Source organism: Apteryx mantelli, chromosome 3 (genome assembly GCF_036417845.1).
Source record: "Apteryx mantelli isolate bAptMan1 chromosome 3, bAptMan1.hap1, whole genome shotgun sequence".
In the NCBI taxonomy this organism is placed as follows: domain Eukaryota; kingdom Metazoa; phylum Chordata; class Aves; order Apterygiformes; family Apterygidae; genus Apteryx; species Apteryx mantelli.
In genome coordinates this window covers 57,941,182-57,956,245 of record NC_089980.1, presented here as the reverse complement: position 1 = coordinate 57,956,245, position 15,064 = coordinate 57,941,182, and the positions used below count along the sequence as shown (strand labels likewise).

The 15,064-nt window shown below is 39.4% G+C and overlaps 1 protein-coding gene across 1 annotated transcript in view; it reads left to right on the top strand.

Annotated features, from left to right (window-relative positions):
* Positions 1 to 15,064, top strand: part of PCNX2 (pecanex 2) — a 166,267-nt gene that overhangs the window by 13,407 nt on the left and 137,796 nt on the right. The window contains exons 4-8 of the mRNA XM_067293462.1: positions 222 to 258; positions 1,340 to 2,635; positions 11,737 to 11,884; positions 12,053 to 12,198; positions 13,546 to 13,639. Of these exons, the coding sequence (XP_067149563.1) occupies positions 222 to 258; positions 1,340 to 2,635; positions 11,737 to 11,884; positions 12,053 to 12,198; positions 13,546 to 13,639 (1,721 nt within the window). The remainder of the gene's footprint in view (positions 1 to 221; positions 259 to 1,339; positions 2,636 to 11,736; positions 11,885 to 12,052; positions 12,199 to 13,545; positions 13,640 to 15,064) is intronic.

Below are 15,064 nucleotides of genomic sequence, written 5' to 3'. Positions count from 1 at the left end.
GTGATTGCTCAATAATCATCTCTGTTCCTCCTCCTTTCCTTTTTTTCCTTCCCCCCCCACCCCAGCATTTTGTGCAAGGTACATATCCAAATTTCAGTCATGTTTAGCAACTTACCAATACTATAATTAACCTCTGATTAGATGACTATTGCATTGATTTTTTTTTCTAACAGTATTTAATACAAACCCATACTAATTTTGTGTGGTTTATTACTTTTTAGGAGCTGCCAACACATGAAACTATTGAAGATCTCAAAGGTATCTTGAAGGCTTTATAAACTGCTTTAAACCTTTGTTTAATCATTGTTCGCCACAAAAAAAAATGGCACACGACTCCACAGCAGGTTCTGTCATGCCCCATGTTAAGAGCTGTGTGGAAAAGCTCAAGAAAATGATTTGAAGGGAATTCTAACAGAGTAAGTTTTCTCAGCTGTCAGCCAAGCTCTTTGGGCCACAACTTTTTGGTGAGTGTGGAAGCAGCTTCCCTGTTTTGATATGAGGAGATGGAAGAAGCTTTCCTCCCACATTCTTGAGAAGCTCTGTGCCCTCTGGAAGGCGTTGAAACAGGAAGCCACAGCTCACCTCACATCTTAAAGCCTTTAAACGTCATCTGACTGTAGACTCCTCTTGCCATTAATGATCCTTAGCTCATTAGCATAGATGTTTCCAGCCAGACATGTTCTGCCTACAGTTCCAGTTGTTGAGATGTCTCAGCATATTTCATGATTTTTCTGTTTTGTGAAGGTTGATCACTATATTCTATGGGACCATTTAGGTATTGCACTAGGTAATGTAACTAACTTTTGCCACATTGGCTTATTTTTTTTCTTCTGTCCCTAGGTGAGAATAATTCTGTGTAAAACATTTTAGTTCTGATGTTCGCTATTTCTTGTGAAGAAGTGGTTATTCTGATTATTTAAATTAAGTAGACATGCTGCTATACCTGTCTTGACCTGAAAGGGTTCCAGGTAAAGGCTAGAAAAGCAGATTTCATACATGTGAACACCCTTTTAATCTCAGGACACAATCTTATTAGTATGATTTACAGTATGCACACAACTTCACATAAAACACTAATTCCTATTTATCATCACAATAAAATGGCTTGTTTAACCATTCTGATGGTTATTCTCATATAAAGCAGTATCAATGCTACTCTGCTTGCTTTCATAGTATTTCACATCTAGCTAACCATTAAGATCCTTGCTTTTGAATTACTGTAATCATCTACTTTATTTGTGCTTCCGTCACTCTGCTCTCTAACAGTTTTTGCTAGCTGTAGCTCAATAATACATAGTGTTCCTATTTGTGAGGCCTAATTCCTGTATGTTTTTGTTAGGAGTTACAGTATTAGAAGAGCAGGCTGCACTACCAATTACATCTACCTCACCCCGTATCAAAGCAGATATATTACCCGTTTCTACAGCCTCTGCTTCAGGTTCCACCACATCAGCAATAGTGGCAAAACCAGCTGCTATGGAAACAAGTTCTGGCAATGGAATAAATGAAAAAGGAGAGAAGGGACAGTCATCTGGACAGCATGGATCACAAGATATTCTTGTGGACAGGGATGTAGTTAAAATTTTCTCCAATGTTTCTCCATCACAGGGTGACATTTTAAGGACTGGAGTTTCTTCGGAGCCATGGGACAGTGAAAATTCAGTTATTTCAGATCACTTGAGTAATCCAAAAAGTTACAAAAGAGAGAATTTGCCAGATGGATCACCCCAGGCAAGCTTTACCAGTAGCTACCCACATTGCAATGCCATTGCAACCAAAGATCCCGACCATGTGGAAAGTTTGTGTAATGCTGATAATACCAATGAGGACCTTGACTGCTCAGACAATGAGACTGCTGTTGCTGTTGTTGACAACTCTCTTCCTGGAGGCCAACTATGTGAGCCCATTAAAATTGTTATCACAATGAGTAGTACACCAAATACCCTCAGTGACCTAGCAGGCTCTGTCTGTCTAAGGGCTCTGGGTACTGAGAGATCAAGCTCAGCCCTCAGCTCTAGCATAATTACAGCGGATCAGCAGAGTCAGCAAACTAATGAACAGCTCAGAATTCCTGTTATAACTTTTGATTTGTCTGATGACAGTAAAGGTAAGACTTGTCCAGAGGTCAGTGGAAGTGAAAGAACTCCGGAAGTTTTAAAGACAGATCTCTCATCCAACCAGTGTTCTGGCTATGAATCTGGTGATCCAGACAATGCAGTAAAGGAGCACAGCAATCCAGCAAATACTCCTTTAGACACTAACACCCATTCAGATCCAAATGAGGAGAATGCTTCTGAAAATATACAGGTCATGGCTTTCAATTCTAAAGAGGATCAACAGAACCTAGATCCACAGTCCTGCAGAACTTCTCAGGAAAAGAGGCACATTCGGGTGCTGAGTGTAGACAGTGGGACAGATGTACTTTTAAGTAAGAGTTTCATAGAGGTAACTGACAAAGAAAAGACCTTACCAACTTCTAAATCTGATCTGGAAGCTAAAGAAGGGCAGATGCCCAATGAATCTAACTTTCTAGAGTTTGTCTCCCTCCTGGAGTCCATTAATACCTCAAAAATGAAGGCATCCAATCAATCCACTGTCAAAATGGAGAATACGAAAGAAAATGGGCCCATTGGAGGTATGATGCATGATTTACAACCCTTGGAATAAGCAAGTCAGAACTAATTATTTATGGCAACTTAGTCTGGTCTGCAGTAGGGCAAATTCCAAGGGGAGAACTTTATTTAAAGGGTCAGGGAAGGGCTGGGCTGGGTAGGACAAGAAGTTTTAGTGAAACAGTGTGCAGTTTCAGCTGCAGTTTCTGAATATTTTTAGTTTCTTAAACTCCTTTGAAAAATCTTATGCTAAACACAGTGAGGGTCAAGTAGCTGACTAATATTTCATACTAGAATAGCTTACATTTGGCAGGCCTGGGTTGTTGGCATACTGAAAAAAATTCTTACAAAAATCAGTATAGCTATAGTGTTGCACCTGCCCTTGCCCATCTTATCAGAGGCATGGAGTACATCTGGAGTACTGCATCCAGTTCTGTGCTCCCCAGTACAAGATGGATGTGGCACTACTGGAGCAAGTCCAGCGAAGGGCTACTAAGATGGTTAAGGGACTGGAGCATCTCTCAGGTGAGGAAAGGCTGAGAGAGCTGGGCCTGTTCAGCCTGGAGAAGAGAAGACTGAGGGGGGATCTTATCAATGTGTATAAATATCTGAAGGGAGGGTGTAAAGAGGATGGAGCCAGACCCTTCTTAGTGGTGCCCAGCAATAGGACGAGAGGCAACAGGCACAAACTGAAACACAGGAAGGTCTGTCTGAACATGAGGAAAAACTTCTTTACTGTGAGGGTGACTGAGCACTGGAACAGGTTGCCCAGAGAGGTTGTGGAGTCTCCATTCTTGGAGATATTCAAAAGCCATCTGGACACAATCCTGGGCAAAGTGTTCTAGGTGACCCTGCTTGAGCAGGGGAGTTGGACTAGATGATCTCCAGAGGTCCCTTCCAACCTCAACCACTCTGTGATTCTGTGATGTTGAAGTCTTCTGTGTGTCTGCAAGTATTTAAAAAGCAGAATTGTCATTGCTGATGGTTTAACTTTTAACACACATGTGCATGGACACACACGTTCTTATAATTCCTGGACAGTTGTGGTTGGTTTATATTTAAAAATATCATCAATTTGTTCTTAGTAGGTAAGAGTTTTGATTTTTAGTTGCTTAAAATGAAAATATGTGTTTTAAAGAAGAAAGTTTGGGGGTTGTTTTCAGTGAAGGTCTGTAGTATTTTAATGAAAAATAGTATCTTTTCTTGCAAGATTCCATTTAATTGAAAGGACTTTCCTTTACTTTTCATTTACTGTTCAAGAAAATCTCAAACAAGTATTTTAAAGACATATATGCACTGCAATTTATAACATTTCTATAGATAGACCTGTTCTAATTTGTATTCTTCATGCTGTCACCTTTGCTAATTCTCTTCCCCTCTGCCTCCTTTCTGTTATCAAGGAATATTGTTTGTAACTGCTTTATCAACTCTAGGCAAAACTGGCAGGACTGTTCCTTGAAGATATGAGATAACATGCAGTAGAGGTGTATGGAATCCCAGAGAACTTGCCAAGTGATCGGTGCAATTTCCTGTTTTAGAAGATGCGGGCCAAAGTCAAATACAACACCCCACTTCTTCCCCTTCTCAAAAATGTTATGTGTTTACCTTAGATCCTATAATAAGTTGTTCCTTACTAACATATATTCTAAAACAGCCTAAGAGGAAGTAATCTAAATAACCTGTTTTCCATTGAATGTGAGGAACTTAACGGAGCTCAGCAAAACCGCTTCACTCTTGTTTTAGAATCATATCCCTTTCCAAGGATAGGCTCTAGGGAAGCTGTTCTCCCCAACTACATCGACAGCCTCTCATTGCACAAAAAAATTCACAACTGACTTCAAAATTTGTTACTTTTTTTTAAAAAACAACTGTGAAATTCATGTTTTTTACCTTGTTAAGAAAAAGTAAGTAGATATTTTTATCTTCCCAATAGATTTTGTTTTCCTGTAGATTTCATTTGCCTTTCACTCTTCCTTTCCTAATTCTGTTTATTGCTCTGTCCTATCAAATGTACTACCTGCTTGTCTTGCTCCACCTTTCACTCGTGTCCATTTTTCCTTCCATTTTATATTTCTGGTTTTGTGACTTCTGCTGTTCTTCCCTTTTTCTATTTAGCCACACTATTTCTCTCCTATGCTACTTCCCTACTTGCGTTACGTTCCATATTACTTCTCTCTTGTCTTTCCCTCTGTTCTTCCTAGCAGTCCACGCTGTTGCTTTTCTAGTCTTTTCCACTCTCTTTAGCTCGCCTAAAGTCATTGCCTCCCCACAGCTTGTATTCAGTTCTCCTATACTTCTCCTCCTCTATATTGCCTAGTCAAATTTCGCTTCTTGTAGACTTACTGCCTCTCTTCTGATCTGTCAGTCTAATCTTACCCATCTCTGCTTCTCTGACTGTTTGTTCTGCAAAGTAGTTTCTGCTGTGCTCTATCTAGTTTATCAGTCTGCCCAGCTGGCTCCAGTCCATACTCTGCGGTTTCCTGAGGCACGTACTGAGCAATTTTTCTTTTGACTTGGGCCTCCTCAGCTGATCCATTGCTGAGCGACTGCCCCTCTTAGCGCCCAGACAGAGCTCCTCCATGGGCACTGTGCCCACCAAGGGTCACTTGGATGGAAGAGTTGCCTCCCTGCCCTCCCCATGCAACAGAGCAAGGGTTGTGGCAAGTGTATGGGGATCTTTGCTACCCCTCAGCCATAACAAAAAGAATATTTTCACAAGAATTTGACTTCTGTGTGATGTGACTTAGCTGGAAAAGATAGATGCCTAATTGAACTGATAAAATTTTAGGGGTAAGTAAAAAAAGTGTAGCTAATCTATAAATGGCTTTCAGACAAGTACCCTTGTGAATGTGGAAGACTAACTACATAAAGGAAAGGAACAAGTGACCAGAATAAATCAGATGAATTCATAGATTCCCCACTGACAACACCCTTCCCCCCACCCCCAAACTCCATTAATGTGTGTGTAGTCATTAGGCTGTAGACCTAGCAAACACAGTTCTTTTTACTGAAATCCGTACCAAAATTTCTTCCCTCAAACCAATCTGTTACTTTAAGTGACCAGGACTGAATTTCCTACTTTTCCATCTGTATGTTTAGTGAAGTTAAGCTACATGTGTACATAGTTGAGCTGTCCTGCCTGTTTCTAGGGTGCGCTGAGCTGATGCTGGTTCAGCCCCTGTTGTCCTGGGAGAGGAGCTGGGACCAGGAAAACTGGAGCACTCAAGAACACGAACAGAAGCTGTGGCTTCTGTTGCTGTGTGGTGTCTCCTAGACCTCGTCATAGTGGTGCTGTGGGGAAAATGAGTTTGAATCTGAGCTTTTTAAGCTGGAGAGAGGTAGTTCAAAGGCAGTTATTTTTAAAAGCAAGTAGACTTAGTTTTCCAGTCAAGTCAGAATGTGCTGCTTGCTAAAATAAATTGCTGTCATTACTGGCTGCTTCCCCAAAGTAGGACTTAATTTTAGGAATGAGAAAACCTCTAATTTGTTTACAGTCTTGCAATTACAAATCTGTTTTAACACAATAGCATTTTAGAACAAATCAGGATAAATATTATTCCCACATTAAAGTGGTAGTTCAAAAAAAACCCAGTGTGTGTGTGTGGGGAATATAGAGCAAGTCAAGCTATGTGCCGGAGATTTTGAGGGCGGAGGTTGTTTGTGTTTGTTTCTTGTTCTTTTAACCTTGCAAACCACTTAATTGGCAAAGGCTAATAATAGGTGTCTGGTTCAAATGAGCATGAAGTGCCCTGCACAGAGGTGTATATTAGGAAACGTGAGAAACTTGGCAAATTCCTGGAAAGCTAAATATTCAGAGCTGCGTGTAAGAAAGCTGATATTTTGCATAATTTGGAGAAGGCAGGGAAACTTGCTAATCAGAACAGTCTTGAACATGAGTCAATGTCAGAGCTGATTCTGTATGTATGCTTACTTCACATACTTGTGAATTGTGTGGAAGCAGAAGATATATTGTCTTGACCGCAAAAGCCTTTGCCAATAGACAGCTCAGTAAAATGCAATACAAGGAAATTAGCCTTGCTTAACCCCATCAGGGATGCCAGATTTAATGTGTTAAAATATGCTACATAAAAAAGCTGTCTAAGAGCTGTTCTGTCTCCAGCCCATCTCTTTTGAATCGTAAGAAAGTACCACTGACACCATTGCTAAATATGACTTTCAGGCCACTGTCCTTTCAGTTTTGAATCAAACTTTCACCACCCACATAATGAAAGCCTGTTGAAGGGCAACTGCAAATTTTCTTCAGTCTTTGAGATGCATAGAGAAAGCCAGGTTTATTGCTATGCTTTTGGCTCCCCTGACATATCTGCAGCTGAGTAAGAGCAGCTGTACGTCAGATTTATGCAGGGCAAAGGCTCATGTGCTGTCTCTTCTGACACAGTTGACTTGGAATCTAGGACAGATAATGTTATCACCCGGGGAACAAAACCAGTCATGGGAGTGGTGGGGACCTGCACGGAAGAACAGAAACCAGAACTGCTTGACCTGAATTTAGATGTTTTGCAGGCTCTTTTTAGAAAAGGTACTCATCATTCTGGGCAGTGCACAAACCACAACCTTGAGTGAGTTCTTCTGGATCCCAGGCAATTATCCTTCTCCTATAAAAAGTTAAAACATACTTCTATGGGTATTTTTAGATTCTTCCCCCCCACCCCCCATGTGAGAGAGAGGGCTATAGCTTGTCATATGGCAATGAGGGAGAGGGGTCTTGTGCATTGAGTTACCTATTCAAATAACAGCCGTGATGTGAGGCTGCAGTAGGGGAGTTTGCTGCTAAACAAGTAGCACCTTCAGCACAAAACCCTGCTAAGTGTCCTGTCCCCTCTCACTCCATGCGCCAGAGGGAGACTATGTGGCATTTGATGCCCCCCTTTGGATGGAGGAAAATGGGGTGAAGAACTCAGTTCTCTGCATCTGATGCTCAATGTGTAAAGCTTGACAGGCTGAGATTTTAAAATTTCAGTCTTTAAATCAAAGAGATAATAATACGTTCAAGGGCAGGCTGACATCTGTAAAGAAATTATGAGGGTATTTCAGAGGTTTGTATTCTGACATAATTGTTAGGTTTAGTGATTAGACTACTTACTGTGAGCTCAGAAACCTTGATTTTATTTCCAGCTCTGCTGTGGACCTAAAAAGATTATTTTGAGCAAGTCACTTCTGTGCTTAAGTTTCCCTGTCCTGTTACAGTCAGTATCACTAGTTTTTCCTACTGCTTCAGGATTAATGTTCAGCTCCTGTGTGCTTCTTCAGTGCCCATACTGAACTTCTACAGCAGTTTCTGGACTGTGTCAAGTTTCCCTGGGCTGCTGTCTTCTGGTGGGTGCCCAGCTTTAATGTCAGATTTTTCTTTTAATGATTTGGGGAATAATAGGCAATTTTGGATTGTGGATAAAGTGCATAAGTTAGATGTTTCTGCTAAACAATCAGTGAAAAAAGGGTTAGGAATGTCAATTAAAACATTGTTTTTTTGTCCTATATTCCCCAGAGATATGAATGGGACAGTTCATACCTCTTAAAGCTATTGTTTCATGTGAGGTACTGACAAGAGTGTAAAGAGATTTGAAATCAGTTGTCTCTGCAACCAAATGGGCAACAAATATATTTTAAAATGAAACTTTCTATTTAGGAACATAGTTTTGTGGAAAGGACTAGATTCTGCAACAGAGCAATTAAAGAACAGAAGAGACTCAGGCTTAATTAGCTCAATTCTGCTTGACCAGATTTCAAACCAGATGGCATTTGAAATTATTATGACAGTGGCATTTTACTTTACAAGAATGAGCTGTGGAGATTGGGGTAGAGGTATGCACATACAAGCCACGGGAAAAAGTCTGGGAGACTCTGGAGAAAAAGTATGAAGTAGAAAAAAGATTTGGAGAAATGTCACAGTTCAATAAAATTTCATTCTAATTACCGAATAAGGTAAGGTAACTTTAAAGTTGGGATAACTAGCTGTCAGTATTTTGATTATTGTTTGCACAAAGGCTGCTTCATTTAAACTGTAAAACCTCTTTCAGTATTATCCTGGTGTGGACCAAAGGCTTATGTACACAGGTGATTTGGGATACCTAAAATCAGTTTCACAAGTGAAAAAGTTACACAGCAAAGGAAATTTTTGGCAGTGGGACTGTATTTATATTAGGGGCTCATTTGGTAGCATTGGTATGTTATGTTCTAGGTAATGTTGCTATGCTGTTAAAACCCTTTAGTGTAGGTAAAGCTGAAAATGTTTACAGAGAGGTCTTTTATTCCCGTATAGGAAATATGTTTATGTTGGTAGGGATAACTAAGTGATGCATCTTATGCTTAACCAAAATATGAAAATGGTGTACAGCCCAAGCCTCAGTTGTTTGTGCAGGACTCTTCTGAATCACCCTTCCTCAAGCCTGATGTAGCCATGAATCTTGATAGTTCCACTGATCAGATTTCAGTCATAGGGAGTATAATTCCCAGCTAAATTATGAAGTTAGCTGCTAAGCCCAGGTCTGTACTTGAGGCTTCTGCTGGCCAGCCATGTGTACATCAGAGGTGTGTGGAGCAGTGATCCTGACTAATAGCTCTGGCCAAGGCCACAGTGAAGGTGCAGATATACTGACATACTGTGCCTTTATTCTTCCTTTACTCTTGGAAAATATTTTCCCCAGTAACTTAAAGTTGAGCTTTGCCAGCATAATTTTCATGCAAGGAGTGTTTTGCTGATGTAGAGCTCATTACGTACCCTGGCAGAGTGCTCCTAGTCTAGACACTTCTATCTCCGTTTAAGTAAGTCACTTGGAAGAAAATGAGTAGGAATCATGAAAACCCATCACAAACCCATCATGGCCTATCTTTCCAGTGCTAGAAGTACTCATCACCATTATGTTGTCTGATTGGCATATAAAACCTGTAAGAAGCAGTACTATTTATGTTGTTACTATTATGGCTCTTTACCACTGCAGGGGAAAGAAGTCTGAAAGGCTTGTGGTTTGGAGTGGAAAAGAGAGAGGCATTTTTTAAAGCCACTAAATAATCAAATTAAAAAATCTTGTTAATTGTTCCAGCCCTAGAGCCAGTTTTAGACAATATGGGACCAATTAGATTATTAAAACCAAAATTTCTGATCACTATCAATGATTTTAGTGCTTAAATAGTCTTTAAGAAAATGATTATGATTAGGTGTCTATGGCTTCTTCATGTCCCTCAGGTACAGTTACATGATTATGGGGATGCTTCAGTAACACCACAGTTAAATAAGGCACAGTTTCAGCTTAAAATGGAGTTTAAAATTTTAATTAGGAAAGAAGAAAAACGTCACCCACCCACATGGTTCTTAAGTAGGAGAAAGTAGGTCTGGAGCACCCATAGAATTTTGTGTCCATGCACAACAGGATACAGAAGATTTCCTTTGAACAAACTTATGCTTATTATACTTATTGCACAAGAAATCAAAATCCATGATTGTCATTTGCTGCAGAAAGGTAGCAAGAGACTGAGAACATTGCCAGGGTTGTAGAAAGATTTCTCCTCATGGAAGCTGAAGGAACGCTGCTGTTTCAAGCAAGAGTTGGGTGGTATATTTACTGCCCGCCTTCTCTTGCTTCTGGTACCCTGGCATGTTAAACATCTAGTTACAGTCTGTGGCCCTGATGAGGTTCTTCAGGTTTGGTGCTGCTTGTTGTACTTTACATTAGGGCTGAGACCTGCTGGGACAAGATGCGATGGCACAATTAAAATTGTTCTCATGCATTGTTTTTGGATTATTTTTTCCAAAAAAGGATTGTTTTTTCCAAAACTGAATTTTTCCACTAGATTGTTTTTTCCAAAAAATAAGTGCGAATGTCTACAATGAGCACTGGTTATGTGGCAAAGCTAAGGAACTTGCGCGAGTGTCTGGGATTTTAGGATATTAGAGGGGTGTGTCCTGTGAATTGAAACCAGTATAGAGATGTCTTAACTCATTAAGGTAGGTTTGTTTGTAGAAGTTGATCTGTGCATCCAAAAGCTTGTCTGCTTTTTTCAGTGATATCAGTTGGTCTAATAAAAGGTATTATGTCTCTGTACAAGCATGGAATCTGTTTTATCCTTAGACCATCTTAGTTATGACAACACTATTTCCTGACTGGTGACTCTTGTGGGTTAGGATGATTAGATTTCTAAGGCGTTTAAACAGCAGGGATGCAAGAAATCTAGGTAAATACATTTCAATACACCTTGCTAAGTACAAGAAGCTACAGGGCTTACTGCAGCATCTCTGTCAGGCACAACAAAACCCAGCCTTTTTCATTTAAAGCATAAAATTGTGTGGCTGCTTATGGTGGTGATGAAACCACTATCCTAGATGCACTTTCAAATCCTAACTGATAACTTTTTCAGCTTACAGTCGAAGCAAGGTTGCAAAATATTTTCTGTTCAACATGAATGTTAATAACTAAAAGAGACTACCAGTAGAAAATTATACACATATAAGTAAATGATTTACATGTGTAGTGAGGTAATGTAATTGATGCATTCAAAATAGTAGAAACAGGACAAATCAGTTATGCCTATTTTGAAACCTATAGTTCAGCATTTTCCAAACATGAAATCTACTGTGAAATCATTTAGCCAGTTTGTCCTTTATCCTGCATCAGGTTTGAGGGGGTAGGTCAGGGGTGTTAGCAGTTACCTGCTCTCCTGTACTAGAGCTCTATTTTCTTGGAGGTGCTGCTTTTCCTGTTGTAGCAGGGGAATGGGCCAGTGCTTTTGCTTTTCCTCTGTCTGTATACCAAGCTAGGGAACCAATTAGGGCCTCCAGGGAAGCAACTTCTTACTGTGAAAGAGCAGGGACAGATTACTTCCCTCTGGAATAATAGAAGAAGCAAAGCATAATTGTCTCTCATTTATCCATTGCTCCATTGTCTCTTCTTGAAACAACCCTTTCACATAGCCTTCCTAAGTCAGAATACCTCCTCATTCAGATTTATATGATTATATTGCTTAAATCATTTTAATGGTTTTCATAAAATGAGTAATTGTTGCAGTGTTTAGCTTTCCTCTTTAAAATGTTCTTGTTCAGATGTTAATGAACAAAACTCTTGATGGTCATCCGTGGAGAGTGGCTCTACTTCACTGCCCTGTTTTCCAGATAGCCAGATGATAGAGAGAAAAGAAGAAATGGTGGGAACAGAAAAGCACTGTGAGCAACTTCCTAAACAGGAAAGATCAGATGTACAAAGCCAAGATCGTGCTAGTACTAGTCCGGTGCTACCAGAGCCTGCCAAATTTTCAGCACTGTAAGGCCATTTTACTTTACAATTTTGTACTTCAAAGATATGATGTAAGCTGTTTTGTTTCACTGAGTAGAAATGACATAAACTTTTAATTAACCTCTCTTCCTTTTTGTCTTATTGAGAACAAGAAAAAAGTTCCTCATAGTAGTTTTGAAACATTTTTGTGTCAAGTTACCAGGGCAACAGGCAAAGGCAGATTATCTACCGGGTAACTTCTCAGCAAGATAGTTCTGTCTTGCAAGTAATAAGTGGACCTGAGGCGTCTGTACAAGATGAGCTATCCGTGGATGCAATGCATGTGTTCATAGATGAAAATGGTGAGTTTCTGTAGTTGGAATAATTACAATGTGTGAAGAAATTCCTAAATAAATCGTGGACTCCTTATAAAGATATTTCAATTCTTGTCTGTTACTGATGGCGTTTCCTGTGTGCATGAAAGAAAATGGCTTAGTAGTTTCAAGTCAGATCAGAAATAACTGGAGAGTTCAAAGCACAACAGGAACCATCTCAAACCTGAGGTTTGCACAGTGCCATATCTGCCAGAGGTTTGATCCGTCTTTCAAACATCATCTTCAAGAAATGCAGACTTAGGCATGTCTTTGCTGAAGAACCCATGGCATTTTCTGCCTGATGAGAAATTATGCACAGGGATGGTTGGGCAAAATGTTCCTGTTTTTGACTGCTGTGTCCTTCAGATGAGTGTGAATAGTTGCTGGCTCAGACTGAACTGTCTCTGATAACACTGGGGTTGCTCTCATTCAGAGTCATGGTCTGCTACCTCTTTCAAGAGAATTAATGAGTGAACTAGTCTTTCTCAATGCCTGTGCCTGGAACGCAGCTGCTCCACAGCTATTACTAGAGGTCGAAGCTGTAATATAGTTGGTGGTGGTTTGTTTGAACTCCATGTAGTGCTTTGTGAGCTACTGGCCAAATACCTCTGAATGTCAGTAGTCGCAAAAGCCTTACTTCCCTTAAAGCTGCCTTCAAAAGCAGTACGGAAAGAGTACCAGCGGTAGCTGTGTTCATGACCCCAGAGATGTTTTCTTTTCCACCCTTTCTTGCTGGCCCTGCAGCTCCTGGTGTGCTGTGGGGCTAAGAACAGCTGCCAAGCAGGGCGATGGCATGACCTCTGGCTTAACGAACAGTGCCCCTTTACTGTTCAGTAGGTGTGCAAGGGGAGAGTAGCAGTGGCTGTACTTCTAGCTTGATTTTTCACTGCTTTGCTCTTCCTGACCTCACCTCTGCAAACTGAAGGAAAAATTCTAATAATAATTTTGTATTTTACAATGAACTTATATTGGTAGATGGGCTTTACATTTATTTCAGATACCTATAAATGACTGTGGAACGCATAAGCCTGTAGCAAATCTGTTTCTCTGGGTATCCTTTTGAGTAGGATTCCTTTTCTTTGCTCTCATGGAGTCTCGTACTCTGCACTGGGAAAAGGAATCAGATTTTCAATATAATTTCTGTTTTGATTTATCTCAGGTTTCCAGTTGTTTGAGGGTTAATTTGTTTTCTGAAGTTTTAAAACAAGCTTAATTTCCAAAATGAAATCTACCTATCTTAATATTCCTGACCTAAAATACATTTTTGATAAATTTTATATGTAAAACAAATGATCACATCACTTAACTGATTTCTTTTCTCTGTATGTTCTAAAGGGGAAATTAGATCCTGTTATTTAAAGGCTGGCTGTCAGAAGGAAGGAAATTTTCGACATCAGCTATCAAATTGTGGTTGTATTTCAAATGCTCAGTAAGTAAGCCCTTATTTTTAGATATGCTAGTGTTTCCATTGGTGGAAGCTATGAAGCTAATTGTAGCTGTGAAAGATGCATGTAAAAGGAGTATCAGAGAATAAATGTGTTAATCTATTTTAGAGATGTCAAAGCATGAATTTTTTCTTCTGTGCTAAAACACTGACTGCCTTGTAAGATTATTGATAAGGAAAAGTGAGAAAGTAAAGCAGAACTAGCCAGTTTGTTTTCATTATTTTCTAGGAATATCCAAACTCAAATGCAGAGATAAAAATGAGATTGCAAATAAAACAAAGTAAATGGGACTATGTTATCAACTTATCCCCCAACCTTGTCGTCTTACTCATTTGTCCTTACCTGTTGGGTCTTTTATAGATTTTACTGTTGTATCTATTATCAGCCAGTGACACTGCTTCCTGTGGACTCTAGCAGCCAAGCCTTTCACCTTGCATGAAATCTCTAATGAGCACTCTGAAAAAGCATCTGAATGTTTGTTTTTTTTTTAAGGGTCTTTTCAGAGTGATCCATATAAATCCCATATTCATAACTCTGGTTTCTATTCTCTTCGATATGATCTGTTCTTATGCTTATCTGTAAAAAGAATTTTAACTGTTCATAAAAGTTTTTATTGAATTTTTTTTATTTTTCATACTGTTATACAGCATTTTGAAAAATTGAGTGAGGGGGCGAGAATGGTCATTATTAATAGTAAATATTCTTCTTAAAGTGTTTGGCTTTCATTGGAGACTTTTGAAAAATTTGGGACCATGTTAAGAACAGTGCTAACCTGTGAGATAGAATGCTATCACCAGAGACATGAGAATAATGTTTTTTTTTTTAATTCAGTGGGCAGACATTAAAAAAAACAATCTGAGTTCATTCCCAGTAGAAATGTTCTAGGTTTCTTCAGCAAAATGAAAATGGTGGTTTCAGTCGTGACCTAAAATTAGACACTTTGCTTTGGGGCTATTTAACTCTTGCAACTCGTTTGTTTCACCTGGTACAGAATATATTTTCTCTCTTACTCCCTTCCCCCCATATAACTATGAACTGAATCTGTCCTAAATTCACAAACTGTTTCAAGTCCCGTGACATTTCTCAGTTAATGTTTCTTTTGCCAAAAAAGAATAATCTTCCATCTTATACAAGAAGTCCTTCTAAAGCTGTCTTTGCTAGATGCTCCTCTGACATCTTTGTCTTCCTGTACTATATTAGATCCTGGTTTTTAGTTTGTGGTTTGCAGAACTCTAGGAGTGTGAGTTATTTTTAAGGAGTCTGCTAAAGGTTGTTAACAAAAGCAAGTTCAGATACTCTCAACAGCCATTTACATACATGTAATTTCTAAAGATTTGCACCTTTGTTAGAAAACTCAGAGCACAGTAACAGTTCAAACTGTGGAACAGAACAAGTCAGCAAAGATGGTT